A 13,498-nucleotide genomic window follows, 5' to 3' on the forward strand; every position below is an offset into this window, starting at 1 on the left:
AAAGGAATCAGGAGGGAAAGGGTCTACCTGCCTAAAAAGTTTAAAGCTGATGTGAAGCAAGCGTTCTTTTGGGGGCTAAGTATACTTCTAACCCTTTTCTATTTTTTTTAGACCGTGTCCAGTGTGTTATTCGTTTTATCCTCAGATTTGTTGTGATCTTTTGAGTGAGTGTCAGAAGATACCATGGGGTCAAAGTATAAACTAGAACTCTGCATGGGATTTTTGTATGTGTGAGTTTTCTGCTTTTTAGGGACATGAGCAAGTGAAGATTTTTTAAAATGAAATTTGTTTTTATTAAGTTATCTAATTTGCTAAGCGTCACATCTAGTATGCTATTGGGAAACTTGCCTGGGGTTTAAAAACAACAACAACAACAAAGAAGGAAATAAAACTTTACAAGTAGAAGGGTCTAAAATTTATTATAAACTAATATTTTTGACGATCTGTTAATGGTGACAATCCGTTGCTCAAACTGTAAGTGTACATAAGACATTACTTGGAATGTTACTTTACAGAAAAATATACAAATGTTTTTAAAAGTTTGCACTCAAATATTTTACCGATATTTTCACCGTCTTTAAATGTTGGAGGACGGTTTCACTTTCAGAGCTTACTAGGATCACAAAGCAATATTTAATGGATGTTTTACAGAATAGTTAAGAGCAATTTATTGTGCATAGAATCACAGGATCACAGAATAGCTTGGGTTGGAAGGGACCTTAAAGACCACCCGGTTCCACCCCTTGCCATGGGCAGGGACACCTCCCACCAGACCAGGTTGCCCAAAGCCCCATCCAGCCTGGCCTTGAGCACCTCCAGGGATGGGGCACCCGCAGCTTCTCTGGGCAACCTGTTCCAGTGCCTCACCACCCTCACAGTAAAGAATTTCTTCCTAATACCTGATTTAAATCCCCCCTCTTTTGATTTAAATCCCCTTGTCCTGTCACCACACTTTCCGACAGAGAGTCCCTCTCCAGCTTTCCTATAGGCCCTGTTTAGGTACTGGAAACAATGTTAAGCTTACTTAGTTCATAATGTTTTTAGGTCAAGAACTTCTTTATTTTGTTTCTGTTTGTACGATTGTCTTGATTCTTGATGTTACCAGAAGCACCACAATGCACACAAAGTTTGTGTGAGTTGTTTTCATATATCATAGTTAATATGTGATTTTTTTTTCTTGCTTTGGTTAAGTGTTTGAAGATTTAATGAAGCTTTGAGAAATATGTGGGTACTTGTGGGCAGTGTGGGCTTGTGTTCATCTTCTGGAGCAGTTTTTGTTAGCATTTTAGTAGTACCGAATTATAACACTTAAGAATACCAGTTATCTGTCAGTAGGTATTTCATGAAATAATTTTATTTCACCCATTTTTAGTAGTAGTGATTGTACAGTACTTAGTTTTTCTTATTTATAGATGTTTGAATATTATTTCAAAGGTACTTAATAAATAACTTTTTCTGAAATGATCTTAGTTTAAAATGGTGTTTTATTTCATCCCATGCAATTCTTTTACTGCCCTACTGGGTGCTGAGTCAATGACATGCTGTCACTTTCAGTATTTTATTTTTTCCTAACTTAGAACAGGTGGTAAGTTGAGCAGTCAGTTATTTTTATGGAAGTCAAACTGAAGCGAGATGTTCATCTACTGTTTTCTGCTGATGATATTTTCTTGCAAGGTTTTGATTGTAAAGGAAATGGGGTTTCCCCTTGGTGGTTAAGTAGATTACTCATCTCACATTTTGCTTCTAAATTTAATGTTTACCAATAATTGTGCTTCCAGAGTTTAGATTTTGATTCCACTCATCTTCCTTCAGTAGTGATGTTGACTTCAGTGTGCCTGGCTGCTTTTCCCATCGTGTTCTCTATTAGGTTGTCCCAGTATGACATCCGTTTAGAGAGTTTTCCCATTCTGATGTAGTCAGCAAAAAGTAAAAGGATAGATGTTACACGTGGAACATGCCAAACTTTAATTAACAGAGAAAGACAACTAAATTGTACTTTAATTTTGTCTTCTGCTGTTGGAGAGCAATGATGATACAAGCAGACTGTGAACCGATTAAATGCCATATAATATATCTAAAACAACAGCTGAGAGGTGTTGGATCTTTCCCAGTTAGAGGCAGTTTCTGTGCCTGTGGTATTTGGCATTTTTAAGTATGTTATGGAATATAATACCTTGGCCGTGCAGTTTGTCATTCTCCTGCAACTTGACACCAAGCTTTTGGCTTGTCTCTTGCTTTGTGGTTAGTTCTTGCAGTCTGATTTCACCTTCCCAAAAAAGAATTAATTGAAGTTACAGTGCTTGCTACCTGTAGTCCAATGAAACTCAACTGTAGGAGTCAAAAAGCTGAGTGGAAGCACAGTGTACATTGGAAGAAGAGTGGAAGTTAAGAATGTAGGCTAGTGATCTAAGTAGTTTGTAGGAAACCATAGCCATTCAGGCCAGAAAATAAAAGCTGGGCACTAGCTTTTCTTTTCTTTTGGTAAAATCAGTCCAGAAAGTTGTTGTAAACACCCTTTGAAGACAGAATCTGAGTGATTTTCTGCTTTTCTTGGAAATCCACATGTGAGATTCGTATCTTTGAAAATAACCGCTGCCAAAGTCCAGTTATGACACCTAGGTGAAGATGTTAGAGATGGGCTGTTAGGGATAAAAATGAATAAATGATTAATGAACGATGTGTCACAATTGAAATGGAAAGAGGTACTTCAGCTAAACAATCTTCATATAGGGATAATTTCTGGGTTGATTGTGTATGACAACTCTTGTGTATATTAAAAAATGGTGAAAGTGTTTATGTGCTCTGTGAGCTAGGAGATGGAGACTAACTCAGGTAAATATTTCAAAGCCATTGAATTTGTATTAAAAACTCACATTGTCTTTTTACAGGAGGAGAGACTTCAGCATGCAAACCTTCATCTGTTCGGCTTGCACCATCGTTTTCATTCCATGCTGCTGGCCTTCAGATGGCTGGACAGATGTCCCATTCGCATCAGCAGTACAGTGATCGTCGGCAGCAGAACATAAACGACCAACAGGTTTCTGCCTCATCATACACTGACCGAATTCAGCAACCTCTAACAAACCAGGTAAGTGATAGCCAAAAAATAAGTCATTTTAGATGTAGTCATTCTTTCTTTGTAAATGACAGGATCAAGGCAGATTTTTTTTTTTTAACTGACCAGCTCCTGACTCTTCAAGGATGGGTGGACGAACTGGAAGCTGGTTTTAGATATCTAGTGCATATTTGTTGTAGTCATTCCAGTTCTAATGTTTTTGAGATAAGAGGCAAGGAAGATCATCCAAGTCAAATGGAAAGAGTCTAATAGCAACTTTGTTCAGTGCTGTTTGATGTTAGAATGTGATTGTTTTATTACTTGATTTAATGCCGAGTGTTTTGATGCAGTTAATGGTTAGTATGTTTGAAATAGAGAGGTTTGCACAAAACACACTTTATACTAGGAAAGATAAACTTTTTATAAAACAAAAAGCAAAATGCACAGCTATGATAGCACTGAGATTTTACTACTACTACTTTACTACTTACTATCACAAAGAGATAAAGTGAGCGCAGTTAGGGAAAGTGATTACAGGTGCTTTTGAGCTGTCAAGATCAGTGTTTTTTCCTTACTGCTTTTTTGGGATGCTAGAACTGCTGAAGTAGCTTCTTAACTAATAGCAGTAGCCACAAAAGCTAGCATCTCCCTGTGTAAAAGGTAAGTCTTGCTTTCTTTAGAGGGGCACAGCCCAGTGGTGTAGACTTCAGCACAGAAGTGTTTCAAAACTTAAAATCCAGAAGTCTTGTAAGTCGTAGTTTCAGAATTTGATGCAGGGTAATGAGGCATTCCATTTAAAAAGGATGGAGACTGAAGTCTTTTGCTGCTGCCAGATTTATGTCTGTTCCTCTGTCCAAGGTGGCTTCGGTAGAAAAATCTGCAGTACTACCAAGCGGTACCCTGTTGGTATTGCTCTGTAGGATGGAGCTTGTGCAGAAAAAGATTAGGGGGAACGGAATATTCAAACTAAGTGCCAGGATATTTGATACTAAGATTTGGAGAGCTGTAATGGCTAGGGCTCTGTGAAGAATGGCAAAGTGAATGGAGCTGGCAAAGGAAGTTTTTATACTTTCATGTGAGCCATTCAGTAGGAGGAATAAATTTGGTCATATATAACAGTATTTAGCTTGAGAAATTTGCAAAGATTTTTTATGAGACTTTCTTTAGGCTAAAGGTCCCCCAAAACCTTCACAGTGAAGTTAGTGAATCAGTCTGCCAAATAAGAAAATTTTGTGTTCCTTAAACCTTTCCAAGGGTACTCACCTAAGTGTTATAATCTGGCATCACATCTGCGAGCTTTAGTGTACAATAGTGTTTAGTTATTTTCGAACCGAAAAGCAAAATCATTGAATTTTAGGATGTATCACCATCCCTTGTCATTTTTGATTGCAATGGCTTTAAAATGGTAGTTGAATAATAGAAAGCTGAAGAATAGCTTTCAGAGAGTAGCCAAGAATTGTTGTTGACCAAAAAATGCAGCCTACCAAGAGGAGGATGTAAATACTAGGGAAAAGGTGGTGGATGGTTCTGGGAAGAAATGATCAGTTGGCCACCTTCTGGGAAGGACAATCAAGCTGTCTTTGCAACATAAATAGTATGTTAGAATCAATATTTTTATTTTTCCAGTTCCATCCTGGTTTTTTTTTTTTCTGTACTGTAGCTTCTGTCTTACTATTTTACTATAACTGCATTGAAGTCCTCATAGTCCTCTGCCTAAGCAGCTGTGGATTGAGCTCCTTTAATCCTTTGCAAGTAGCTTTTAGTTCCATGGACTTTGATTATGGGCAACTTCTTGAAGTCTTCTGCCTTCTTGTTTTTCACAACTCTTTCTTTTTTCTTTCTTTTTTTTTTTTTTTTTTAAATTCTTGTGATTCTCCTACCAATATGCCACATAGAGAGTTACGGAGGTTCTCCGTGGGCCTGTTGAGGGGAGTCTCAATGTCTCTTTGCCTTTGCATGTGTTTTTGGTTAATCTCATCTGCAAAACAAAATTCAGCTAACAACTTTATTCTGGTGACTCAGATAATCTGCTCTACACCTTGTCTCTGTGCAAGCAAAATTCTCATTCTTTCTCTTTTATAGCTCTTTTGTTAGATGTCTAGCTGTCAGTTCTAGTTCATCTTGATTAAAACCTAACTCTTATTCTTGTATCTTCTTAGAAAAGCTGGGAACCTCCATTGTGGAAGGCTTTGTGCTTACATTTCTCCACTGCCGTGGACAACGCTATCATCTTGTCTTTAAGTCAGGATGAAATCTGCATACCATCTAGGTTTTCATGGCTAAACAATACATACCTCTTACACATTCTTTCTTGATGGCTCTTCTACAGAAAACCTTTTTATTCATGGTATTGCCTTGAATGGTCTGCAACTTGTTTCTCTCTATCCTGCATATGTCAATTCTGAACAACTCGTGCAGAGATCATTTTTTGAACCATCTCAGTGTAGTTGTTTTGTTCCTCTGTTGGAATCCCACCATCAGCCATTAGTTCTTTCTGTTGTCAACTGCTTGTCTGTTACTAAAGCCTGGAACACCAGACTAGCCTTTTAGTGATGGCAAACTCTACTCAGTCTCATAGTCCTAGAATATCCCGAGTTGGAAGGGACCCATAAGGATCAAGTCCAGCTCCTGGCCTCACACAGGTCTACCCAGAAAATCAGACCATAAGGTGGTATACGTCAGTTTTCAAGTACGTAAGGTTAAAGGAGATCATGTTTTTAATTTGGGCAGCAAATGTGATTTAAAGAATTTGACTTACACGTGCACAAATACAAGAACAAAATTGACCCTGTGTTAAATAAGGAGTGGGATGAATTTCTGTTGTAGAGGGCTTAGTTGATTTGTCTAATTGCTGTAAAAAACAGCAGAAAGGAAAAGGTAACTTTCAGCAGATCCAGGAAGGATAATTCTTACAGGGTAAATCCTTTTAATGTGATGTTTTGCACCCCGTTAGACGAGAAGTTAGGTCTCAGCTTCAGTTTCTGAATTTCCTGACTCAGCAGTGGCCACCCGCCGCCTAGGTGACTGACTCCGCTTTGGTGCCACCAGGTGCAGCATCCTAAATGTAGCCCGTTTGGGTGTCAATGCCCGCTGGATAGACATCAAGTTGCCAGCCCTTTTGCTGGCCACACCGGGAAGGGAAGCGGGGGTCTCCGGCTGCCCGGCAAAATCCTTTTCCGAGCTCCGGCCACCATCTGCTGGCCAGAGCCGAGCACTGCACTGCCAGCTTGGGACCGCCGCAGGGGCTGGTGCAGGTGTCTTCTGCGAGGGAAGCCTCCCTCCCCTCTCCTCAATACTCCGTGGTTCGAGTAAACTCAATTCTCACCGAGTAAAAAAACTGTTAAATAATTTGCGGAGCAGCCCAGCGTATCCTTGAGAATCCTGAAGTGAAGGAGTTGAGAATGCAAGTGTCAAAAAAGCCGATCGCTACATTTGCCAAACTTCGTAAGGAGGGTGTTTCCTTCCCCTTCCAGTCCAGACAAACCTGACTTGCTTGAAAGTACAACCCAGGAAGAAGTCTCGTTTTTTTGGATCCTGAAAATTTGTAGAATGAATAGATATTAAAATAGATAATAAATATTTAATAGCATATAGTATTTTCTCTCAGAAAATAAGTTTCTTCAGGCTGCTGCCAGGTAATAAGGATAATGTTTGTCAGTTGCTTAAAGTAGCTGTTAACTTCTGGCATTTAGAACAGCAGCACTTGCTGTAAGCAATGTCATTTTGATAAATAGCAAAGATTAAAAAATCACAGAATGGTTTGGGTTGGAAGGGACCTTAAAGCCCACCTGGTTCCACCCCCTGCCATGGGCAGGGACACCTCCCACCAGACCAGGCTGCCCAAAGCCCCATCCAGCCTGGCCTTGAACCCTTCCAGGGATGGGGCATCCACAGCTCACAGTAAAGAGTTTCTTCCTTAAATCTACTTTAAACCTGCCCTTTTCTAGTTTAAATCCATTATGCCTTGTCTGTGGCTGTACTCCCTGATGATAAAGACTCCTTCTCCAGGTTTCTTATAGGCCCTCTTTCAGTCCTGGAAGGCTGCTCTAAGGTCTCCCTGAAGTCTTCTCTTCTCTTCTCCAGGCTGACCAACCCCAGCCCTCTCAGCCTGTCTTGATAGGAGAGGTGCTTCAGCCCTCCGAGCCTCCTTGTGGCTGTCCTCTGGACTCATTCAAATACTTCCATGTCCTTCGTGTGCTGGGGACCCCAGAGCTGAATGCAGTGCTCCAGGTGGGGTCTCAGGAGAGCAGAGCAGAGGGAGAGAATCACCTCCCTCGCCCTGCTGGCCACACTGCTTTTGATGTAGCCCAGGTTGTGCTTGCAGCCCTGAAGAAAGCCACATTGCCCGGCTCATGTTGAGCTTCCCGTCAACCAGCATCCACAGGTCCTTCTCCTCAGGACTGCTCTTGATCCGTTCTCTGCTCAGCTGTGTTCATGTTTGGGAGTGCTCCGGCCCAGGTGTAGGACCTTGCACTTGGCCTTGTTGAACCTCATGAAGTTCACACAGACCCACCTCTCAGGCCTGCCCAGGTCCCTCTGAATGGCATCCCTTCCCTCCAGTGTGCTGACCGCACTTCTCAGCTTGGTGTCATCAGCAAACTTGCTGAGGGTGCACTCGATCCCACTGTCCATGACACTAACATAGGTGTTAAAAAGCAGTGGTCCCAGCACTGACCCCTGAGGAACACCACTCACCACTGGTCTCCACCCGGACACAGAGCTGTTGACCACAACTCTGAGTGCAACCATCCAGACAATTCCTTACCCACTGAGTGGTCCGTCTGTCAAATCCGTGTCTCTCCAATTTAGAGACAAGGATCAGTGGGGCAGTGTCAAATGCTGTGCACAAGTCCACGTAGATGACATCAGTTGCTCTTCCCCTATCCACCACTGCTGTAACCCTGTTGTAGAAGGCCACCAGATTTGTAAGGCACTATCTGCCCTTAATGAAGCCTTGTTGGCTGTCTCCAATCACCTCCTTATTTTCCTTGTGCCTTAGCATATTTTCCAGGAGGATCTGCTCCATGATCTTGACAGGCACAGTGGTGAGATTGACTGTCCTGTATTTCCCTTGGTCATCTTTTTTTTTTCTGTTTTTAAAAATGAGGGTTATCTTCCCCCTTTTCCAGTCAGCAGAAACTTCAGCGGACAGCCACGACTTTTCAAATATCACGGACAGTGGCTTAGCAACTTCTTCTGCCAGTTCCCTCAGGACCTGTGGATGTAACTCATCAGGTCTCTTGGACAATGATCTCCCTTATGTTTCTTTTTTCTTTATTCTTTTTTTTTCTTTTTTTTTCTTTTTTCTTTTTTCTTTTCTTTTTTCTTTTATTTTTTCTTTTTCTCCCCTCCCCACCCCCCCTTCTCCTTTTTTCTCTTTTCTCTTTTTCATTTTATTGCCAACTGAGTCATTTTTTTTTCTTCTTCAAGTTCTTGCAATGATTTTCATTCATGACCAGATAACAAGGAAGCTAGTCCTTGAATTTTAATTCATTGTTTTTATTCCCACTCTGTCCTCCTTGTATTTTGATTTGTAATGGCTTGTGGACCATATTCTGGTATTTTATGAATCAATTACAGTTGCAGATTAGAGGTTAGGAAACAGTAATGACAATTTATCTTAAAGTTATATAAATAATGTTTAGTTTTATGTTACTCTTAAAATATTATTTACATTATCTTTTCTTACACCTATTGCTTAATGGTTATGGTGGCTGAAGCTTACTCATCTCATCATTGGCAAGGAACAAATAACAGGAAGATATACTTCAAGGCCAACCAGATTGCTTTGTTTTTCCATTTATTTACAAGGTTTATATTACAGTTAAATACTTCCAGCTCTCTTCTTCCCCCCCCACCCTGTGGTCAAGTTTAAGGCTCTTGTTTCCCAAAAACTGCTGGATGGTAAGGGTTTTCTCTGCATGCTGGGCCTGCTGGCAGGATGGGGTCCTGCCCTTGGCTATGTGGTCTTACCTCTCTGATAAGTGCCAGAGCCCGCTTCAGGAAAGCAGTAAGAGGATGTGGCCTGGAGTGAATAGAAGAGATGAGATCTCTGGGACCTTTACTCCTTTAGCAGAAACAAGCAGTAATATTTCTTTGTCCTGTATGAACTGGTTGCATCTTGAGAGTTCAACGTAGCCTGATGTTAATAACAGATAAGAGCTTAAAAGTTTTTACAACTTCAAACAAGTGTTTATTTTGTGCTGTGATAGTGTTTATCTTCATGGATACTCAGATTGCCCCAAACTTTTTTCAGTTAAGTACAAAAGAGTAGAAAATTGATTTACCTGATAAGGAAGTTGAGTTGAGATTCCTGGGCAGAATTTGGTAACAAATTCCAGCAGTTTAGCTTTCACAAATCACCTGGGATTCAAAGGTCAGTCTGACAGCTAAACATTTTTGTTTGTATAAGTATCTAAGATCACTTACCACCTGCAAAATTCTTGATTTTGCTGACCAGATTGTTGGACAGGGATTTTACTGATTACAGCTAGATCATTGGAAAGTTAATGTGTTCAAGCGGGCAGCAGCAAATTCTTAGTTACTTCAGCTACCTAATCATTGACGTAATTATTAGTGATGGCCAGACTTCACCAGACTGTAATGAACGTGAGCATGCATTTAATTTCAGTAAAAGTATTTCCCTTACTTTCCCTCTATCTCAGATTTTTGTTTAGAAGTAATTCTATGTTCTGGCAACAAGAATTTCATTTTTGTTTGTTTGTTTGTTTACTCCCCATTTCTCTAATTCTCTCCACCATCTTCTATTCTATTCTTTTGAAAATGGTTGGGCTGAATCAAGCAGTATAAAATCTTGGAAGATGACCCTTTTTTACTTGCCATTTTTATGTAATTATTTAACTTACAGCTTGTCTGCTGCTATTACTTTCACTCATTAACCTTATTTATTTAGGGAAGGAAGCCAGAAAAGGAGGGAAATACAGAACAAGTCAGTGATGGAAATTCCGTCCTTACCTGCACATAGTTCTGACTCTGAGTACAGTCACTTTGAAGAGTCCTGGATATCTCTGGTTCTCTGTCTGGCACATGCTTTTTTTTTTTTTTTTGCCATAAGTCATTTTGTTAAAAATCTGGTTTGCTGTATATTACGTGTTATGGAGAAATGTTACAGTGGCTTGTGGTTATATTAATTAAACATCTGTTTTGTTGACCCTCTGGAGATACCATCTATTATGTGGCTGTCTGCCATGACAAGGGATTAGCATTGACTTCCTATCTTATATTGTTGTGATGCAAGAAGAGTTTTAAATAGCAAGTGGCATAGGAGATGAGACTGGTCTGTTCAGTTCTTTAATATGTAGGTCATAACTTTTAACAAGAATTCCAACTGTAATCTTTATAGAATAAAGTCTCATTATTTCTTCTTTTTGTGAAATGAAACTTGGACGGTATACAGCCAGAATCCCTCCCTCCCTCCCTATGTACTTGGAAGTAGTTTTTTTTTGTTGTTGTTTAATATCTGAATTAGAGCACATATATATCTGCTGATAACTCCCCTTAATCAAAATGAAATGCATTTTGCAATAAACAGTGCCATCTGTTTTTAGATAACAAAGTATATGCCCAAAGAGAGAGAGAAATTATACATAGAGAGTGCAAGTTATCTGTTCCTTCATTCAGGAAACCTCAAAGACTATTATAGGTAAAATAACACACTTGAATTAAAAGTCAGAGTTTATTTTGAAGCATGATTTATCTCAAAAGTGGTGTGAATACATGTAAATGGGGTTCTTAGTTGCCTTTTTTGTGTGTTTATTTGATTCTTCCTTATTTAGACTAGTTACAAGTTGCTTCTCAACAGTTAAGAAAAATCAAATTTCAGTTCCTTACTTGTAGTTTAGTTTTCATCATGCTGCCATTCCAGGTAGCTGTAGTAATGCTATGAAGGCATCAGTGTGGACCAGTCAGAATGCAGTGGATATTTACTGACATATGTAACTGTAATGAAAGTAGTTTCTTGTCTCTTAGTCTTTAAATATCTTTTGATTTTGTTCGATCTTCAGGAAGATCTGAGGTTGCAGTGTTGCTGTCTGGCCACCAGATAGAGACTGGAGCTTGCAAAATAGGATTTAATTTTTTTTCTGTCATTGAATGTTCTTTAAAACCAAGAGGGAAATTGTTATTACCCCAATGATGAAGAATTTATGAGTGTTACTGTGTAAAATGGATAATGAGCGCTTTGTTCCATAATCCTACATCACCAGGAAAGAACGGAGCAAGAATCTCAAGAAGAATCTTGGAGGAAGAAGAAGGGAATGTTAAAAATTTTACAGTGTAACAAGGGCAGGAAGAAAAGGTCAACTCTCTCTCCTCTCTCACCCAGACTTTCTCAAGAACCCAGAATAGCAAATTAATATCTGTTAAAAAGTTCATACAGGTCAAGTGAGTCCTCAGAAATATATGATTGTCTAAATGCACAATTAAAATAACAGTTTTCAGACAGGATCCTGGCTATGAACAACATTAGAGGTAGCCTGCAGAATTTTAATTATTTGTGATTAGGGAACAGCATTAAATTATTATTTTTTCCCCCTAGCATTGAGATTAGATTATTTTTTTCCCCTAAGTAAGGAAATCTGACTTCTAAATTAGAAAATAAACATGAACATTTCTTGTACAAATTCCCTTTCTAAGTTAGAGCAATCTTATGTCTGAATTGTTGATCTGAACTATTGAGTTCTTCTGTCCTTAGGCTGTTTCCTCAAAACATTAACCTGTAGTACTGAGGACTTTGGTGGTCATATCAGCCTAGGTGGGAGAGTGGGCTTTGCAAGCATTTGTGCACCAGTTTCTTTTACCAGCAAAATCTACCAATGTTACTATGTTCTAATAATTTCTTTAAATCAAATTCAGAAATTTGAGGGAAATTTTTGCATTTCACAAGCCTGTGACAGTGATGGTTGTGATTAGGACTAGATGCTCTTGAGGTGTTTAGCGATGCACCGTAGAAGAACCAAAAATGATTGCATTTAGGTCTGATTCATGTCATGATTAACATCTGTTTGACAGATGAGAGGAAGGAACAAAAATATTTTGGAAACGCCAAATAGTTTGTTTAGAAAATTTTAAAACAGACCTTCCTGATGTATACAGAACGGTCACGGGCTTGTAGTCAAAATGAATTAAGGGCTTAATTTGTTAAAGCTGCTGAAAGGAAATTGATGGTAGGGGGCATATCCAAAAGTGAATGGATTAGAGCAAACATCTAGGATGTACGTGGCTTGGGTTAAAAGTCCCTGAGGAAAGTTTAACTGGATTACATTGTCTCTGAGAAAGTCTCTAATCAGAAAGCCTGGAAGTCAGCAGTCTTGCATGGATGCAGAAATGTTATGTAGACATAGTTTGAGTGGTGTGCGTCAGGACTGTGATTTGCAGTTCAGGCTCTGCTGAGCCTGTAGCTGTTGGGAGCCCCAGCCTTGCACAGATGCAATCAGGTTGCTGGCAGCTTCTTGGCTTTTTTGCGCTATTTAGCTCTCAAGCTCATTCATGATCTCTCTCAATCTCTTGTGCACTCTGTCTCTTTTGTTTTTCTTGGGTTATTTCTGTGTCTGCTTGTCCGCAGGAAGAGAATGTGAGCTTAGCTTTCTAGTGTGGGGTTGTCTGGGTACCTGGGTTCAGATACCCAGACTCTTTCTTACATCTGTTTGTGAAAACCTTTTTGGGTCGCTTCAACATATTTTATTTTTTTTTTGGTTCTTGAGCAAAAGGAAAAAAAAAAAAGCTATTTGCACAGCCACAGTCAGAAGTTTTAAGCAGTACTGTAAAAGACAGAGGAGCAGTTGTACTTTTCCAGTTCCTTTATTAGTTCAGCAATACTTATATATAAATCAGTTTCATTATTTTTGTTGACAGCTTATGCTCTTTCCGCAGCTCTGCAGGAGGCTGAGTATCAGTTCAGCTGTAATGGGAGGCAGCAGATGAGATTAAGCACTTGGAAGTGAAGAGAGTTATGAGCCTAAGCATGTTTGCTGGTGTGAGATGAGATGATGTGAGGTGAGAGCTGGATGGCTGAGTGGGGTGGCTAGATCTCTTAGCACAGGGTATGAAAGGAGTTTAACCATGTGAAACAAGCTGAGTAATGGGACTTGCTGTGTGGTTTCTTCTCATTGGGAAGAGGAAGAACGGAGAGAGGCAGGCTAGAGGACCAGTCACACTAACTAAATTCCTTGCCCTCTGTCCCAGCTCCCCATCTGACACACTGTTCAAGACAGGAGTTGCCAGAGTTTGTCTAGTGGCACATTTGTGCTGTTAAGTAAGCATATGCTGGACAGGTAGCCAGATTTAGCTATATTGCATGGTTTCTTTATTTTTTTTTTCTGCTTTTTCTTCACTGGTGACGCTCCTTGCCTCCACCTTGACACTTGGAACTTAATCTTTCAGGAACTTCCGAGATTTCAAACAAATCCTAAGGAGGAATGGACA

At 39.7% G+C, this 13,498-nt stretch overlaps 1 protein-coding gene across 2 annotated transcripts in view; it reads left to right on the forward strand.

The window, feature by feature from the left end:
• The window catches only part of DYRK1A (dual specificity tyrosine phosphorylation regulated kinase 1A), a 91,485-nt gene that overhangs the window by 61,643 nt on the left and 16,344 nt on the right, over nt 1-13,498 (forward strand). For both annotated transcript variants that reach the window (XM_066978717.1, XM_066978713.1), the window contains exon 3: nt 2,889-3,088. In XM_066978717.1, the coding sequence (XP_066834818.1) occupies nt 2,889-3,088 (200 nt within the window). The remainder of the gene's footprint in view (nt 1-2,888; nt 3,089-13,498) is intronic.

The sequence above is a fragment of the Anser cygnoides genome, chromosome 1, assembly GCF_040182565.1.
Source record: "Anser cygnoides isolate HZ-2024a breed goose chromosome 1, Taihu_goose_T2T_genome, whole genome shotgun sequence".
Taxonomy (NCBI): domain Eukaryota; kingdom Metazoa; phylum Chordata; class Aves; order Anseriformes; family Anatidae; genus Anser; species Anser cygnoides.